At 42.6% G+C, this 4,460-nt stretch overlaps 1 protein-coding gene across 1 annotated transcript; it reads left to right on the top strand.

Annotated features, from left to right (window-relative positions):
- Window positions 1-321: 321 nt before the first annotated feature.
- LOC131435615 (chromatin-remodeling complex ATPase chain Iswi) lies at window positions 322-4,182 on the top strand. Its single transcript, XM_058603685.1, has 4 exons — window positions 322-489; window positions 674-906; window positions 966-3,336; window positions 3,399-4,182. Exons 1-4 carry the CDS (start codon window positions 439-441, stop codon window positions 3,807-3,809), a joined length of 3,066 nt encoding a protein of 1,021 aa, XP_058459668.1. The 5' UTR covers window positions 322-438; the 3' UTR covers window positions 3,810-4,182.
- The last annotated feature ends 278 nt before the right edge of the window (window positions 4,183-4,460 follow it).

Genomic DNA, 4,460 nt, shown 5'->3' with positions numbered 1-4,460 from the left:
AAAGTGAGAACATAGTCTGATTACTTTTACTTTCGTTTATAAGGTATAATGCATATAATAATGGTATAATGGTATAAGTTTCTTTTTCAGAATCAACACAAAATCAGGATAATGGTTTTACTTCGAGAAACAACAGTACCATTATTCAATATATTTTGACTCGATCACTATTCAATTTTTGATCCACGCTATCAAAAATCTGTAGAAATCTGTATTTCTTGCCAAAAATCTGTAATCTGTATATACAGAATCTTAGTCACAAATTTATCTGAAAAATATGTAAAATGCAGATTAATCTGTATATGTGGCAGCCCTGCTCGGCATCCATTTTTTCTTGTGCTGAATTGAAGCAGCGCTCTTTTTCTTTTCACGCTAAGAACAAAATCGGTTTTTTTGTTTGACATTCAATACGTTACAGCTTAAAAATAAAAGGAAAAAATGTCCAAGGAAGAGGAAACTGTGGAGACGGCGGACACAAATGAAAATTCGGTAAGTTTTCTGAGATAAATCGGGTTTAGAGCGTGCATTGATTTCTTAACCGAAGAGATATGTTTCTTGGATGCGGAAGGAGGTTTGCGGGGGTGTTTGAAAAGGACGCGTTGATGCAATGTCTGTCTGTGACAGCTGATGCTGAACTGGCTTTGTTTTACTTGTATTTCGGTTTCGATTTTAGAATGAATCTACTTCGGATACGACGTCGTCCCATACTAAAGAACCCGACTACGATGCAACGTTGGAGACGGACCGGAGTAAACGGTTTGAGTTTCTGTTGAAGCAGACGGAAATTTTCGCTCATTTCATGCAAGCAGCTCCGGCCAAAGGTTCCAGTCCACCGGCTAAACCAAAAGGGAAACCGAAAAAGGCAGAGAAAGCAGCTGCCTCGTCCGTCACTGGAGATCCTGGCGAGTGAGTATTGTGCTTTACCGGAATGCATTGTGTACGAATTCTGCTTTGTTTCGTTTTAGTCATCGTCATCGCAAGACCGAACAGGAAGAAGATGAGGAATTATTGGCAGAAACGAATGTCAAAGCCAAGAACGTTTTCCGCTTTGAGTCGTCACCGCCGTATATTAAGGCAGGCGAGATGCGAGACTACCAGATCCGTGGGCTGAACTGGATGATTTCGCTTTATGAAAACGGCATTAACGGTATTCTGGCTGATGAAATGGGTTTAGGAAAAACGTTGCAGACAATTTCTTTGCTCGGTTATTTGAAGAACTTTAGGAACAATCAAGGACCGCATATTGTGATCGTACCTAAATCCACATTACAGAATTGGGTCAACGAGTTTGGTCGGTGGTGTCCTTCGTTGAAGGCAGTCTGTCTGATCGGTGACCAGGAAACCAGAAATGCCTTCATTCGAGATGTGTTGATGCCTGGAGAGTGGGATGTCTGCATCACGTCTTACGAGATGTGCATCCGAGAAAAGGCAGTCTTCAAAAAGTTCAATTGGCGATACATGGTTATTGATGAGGCGCATCGTATTAAGAACGAAAAGTCGAAGTTGTCAGAAATCTTGAGAGAATTCAAGACTGCTAATAGACTGCTGTTGACGGGCACTCCGCTGCAGAATAACTTGCACGAGTTGTGGGCACTGCTAAACTTCTTGCTACCGGATATTTTCAACAGTGCTGACGATTTTGATTCCTGGTTTGACGCCAATGAATGCATTGGCGATAACAAGCTAATAGAACGTTTACATGCGGTATTGAAACCGTTCCTCCTACGTCGTTTGAAGTCCGAAGTCGAGAAGCGTTTGCTACCGAAGAAAGAAGTCAAAATTTTTGTAGGACTGTCCAAAATGCAACGCGATTGGTACACTAAAATACTGATGAAAGACATTGACATTGTGAACGGAGCAGGAAAAATGGAAAAGATGCGTCTGCAGAACATTTTGATGCAGTTGCGTAAGTGCACCAACCACCCTTATCTGTTCGATGGAGCGGAACCGGGTCCACCGTACACCACCGATTATCACTTGTTGGAGAACAGTGGAAAGATGGTTGTGCTCGATAAGTTGCTGAACAAACTTCAGGAGCAAGGTTCTCGTGTTCTCATTTTCAGTCAAATGACACGAATGTTGGATATTTTGGAAGATTTTTGCTACTGGCGTGGGTACCAGTACTGCCGTTTAGACGGTCAAACTCCACACGAGGACCGTACAAAAATGATTGATGAGTATAACGCCGAAAACAGTTCAAAGTTTCTCTTCATGTTGTCGACTCGTGCCGGAGGATTGGGTATTAATTTAGCTACCGCTGATGTGGTCATCATTTACGACTCCGATTGGAATCCGCAGATGGATCTGCAGGCAATGGACCGGGCTCATCGAATCGGTCAGAAAAAACAGGTACGCGTTTTTCGGCTCATCACAGAAAACACCGTTGAGGAAAAAATCGTCGAACGAGCAGAAATCAAGTTGAAATTGGACAAACTCGTAATCCAGCAGGGCCGCCTCATCGACAACAAAACTAATCAACTGAACAAAGATGAAATGCTTAATATCATTCGGTTCGGTGCAAATCACGTATTTCAATCGAAGGATTCCGAAATTACGGATGAAGACATTGATGCGATTTTGGAAAAAGGAGAGACTAAAACTCAAGAACAGCATGCTAAGCTGGATAAACTTGGAGAATCTTCATTGCGCAGTTTCACGTTGGACACGGAAAATTTGGAGAATCGTTCCGTGTATCAGTTTGAGGGTGAGGACTATCGCGAAAAGCAGAAATTGCATGCTCTAGGATCTTGGATAGAGCCACCGAAACGTGAACGTAAAGCTAATTACGCTGTTGATGCTTATTTTAAGGAGGCGCTTCGCGTAGCCGAGCCAAAAGCTCCCAAAGCGCCACGCCCTCCGAAACAGCCGATCGTGCAGGACTTCCAGTTTTTCCCTCCGAGACTATTCGAGCTTTTGGATCAGGAAATCTACCACTATCGCAAATCGGTTAACTATAAAGTGCCGAAGAACCCAGATCTGGGCCCGGAAGCCACCAAGGTTCAACGGGAGGAGCAACGTAAGATTGACGAAGCTGACCCGTTGACGGAGGATGAGATGATTGAGAAAGAATCTCTCCTGACGCAGGGTTTCACCAACTGGAACAAACGCGATTTTAACCAGTTTATCAAAGCAAACGAAAAATACGGACGAGATGACATCGAAAATATTGCCAAGGAAGTGGAAGGAAAAACACCGGAGGAAGTGATGCAGTACAGCGCGGTATTCTGGGAGCGCTGTCACGAATTGCAGGACATTGAACGCTTGATGGGACAAATCGAGCGTGGAGAAGCAAAAATTCAGCGCAGAGCTTCGATCAAAAAATCTCTCGACGGAAAGGTGAATATTGTGAATGCAGTTAAATTATTATTCTCTTTATACAAATTTTCAATCTTCTACAGATGTCACGCTATCGTGCTCCATTCCACCAGTTGCGCATCTCGTATGGTAACAACAAAGGTAAAAATTACACCGAAGAAGAAGATCGGTTCCTGGTTTGCATGCTCCACAAGCTGGGCTTCGATAAGGAGAACGTGTACGAAGAACTTCGAACTGCCGTACGTTCGGCACCTCAGTTCCGGTTTGACTGGTTCCTGAAATCGCGAACCGCCCTGGAGCTGCAACGTCGCTGCAATACGCTGATTACCTTGATCGAACGCGAGAACCAAGAGCTAGAGGAGAAGGAACGGCTGGAGAAGAAGAAAAAGACCGGTACTGCTGGTGGAACGCAGAAGGCAGCGGCTGGCAAACGGAAGGCAGAAACGGCCACAACACCCAGCGATAAGAACACTAAGAAAAAGAAAAAGTCTTAAGCTCCAAATATTATGACATGCGTCAGCAAAATTGGTTCGCCTAATTTTAAATACAACATGATTACAACTTAAAAGCTTAGGGTTACTCATTATTTGACATGTTTCACAGTGTAATTTTCTGATAATTTATTGTCAGTTGCATGTGAAACACATAACCGCTAAATAATTATATCGTATCAATATTTAAATTCATATTACAGTGAAAGTAACTACACTGCAGTATAGACCTTATAATGCGAGAGTTATAAATCTCGTACTCATACGATTCTCCAAACAGGACAAACCCCTAATCGCTATTCACTGTCACTGTGAACAACTACATCTCACTGAAAGGTACATTAAAATATACCACACTAGTTCAGTACAATGTAAAGCGTTTATTCTATTCGATAAATTTTTATCCGATGTCCATGGTTTGACAATTATATTTATCGGATGTTGATTCTTCTGTCCGATTATGGAGAAACCAAAGCGTACCGATACAGTTATCGACCAGAAGTTGACTCCATTTGGTTCGGTGTTCTGTCAGAAACCGAAACGAATTTATCGCGGATTGCATTGGGCTGATACAGGATACAGGGGAGTTAATTGCAGTTTACTAGATGTCACTAGCAATTGATTCGGGAATTCGGGATTCGGAAATTTTCCACT

This window comes from Malaya genurostris, chromosome 3 (genome assembly GCF_030247185.1).
Source record: "Malaya genurostris strain Urasoe2022 chromosome 3, Malgen_1.1, whole genome shotgun sequence".
Classification (NCBI taxonomy): domain Eukaryota; kingdom Metazoa; phylum Arthropoda; class Insecta; order Diptera; family Culicidae; genus Malaya; species Malaya genurostris.
This window is presented reverse-complemented; position numbering and strand designations above follow the sequence as displayed.

What these genes read in the sequence shown, in the direction of transcription:
- LOC131435615 (XM_058603685.1), top strand. Translation starts at nt 439, where the DNA reads ATGTCCAAGGAAGAGGAAACTGTGGAGACGGCGGACACAAATGAAAAT. An exon ending in CGGACACAAATGAAAATTCG is followed by an intron (nt 490 to 673) that starts GTAAGTTTTCTG and finishes TTTCGATTTTAG; the next exon opens with AATGAATCTACTTCGGATAC. An exon ending in AAAAATCTCTCGACGGAAAG is followed by an intron (nt 3,337 to 3,398) that starts GTGAATATTGTG and finishes AATCTTCTACAG; the next exon opens with ATGTCACGCTATCGTGCTCC.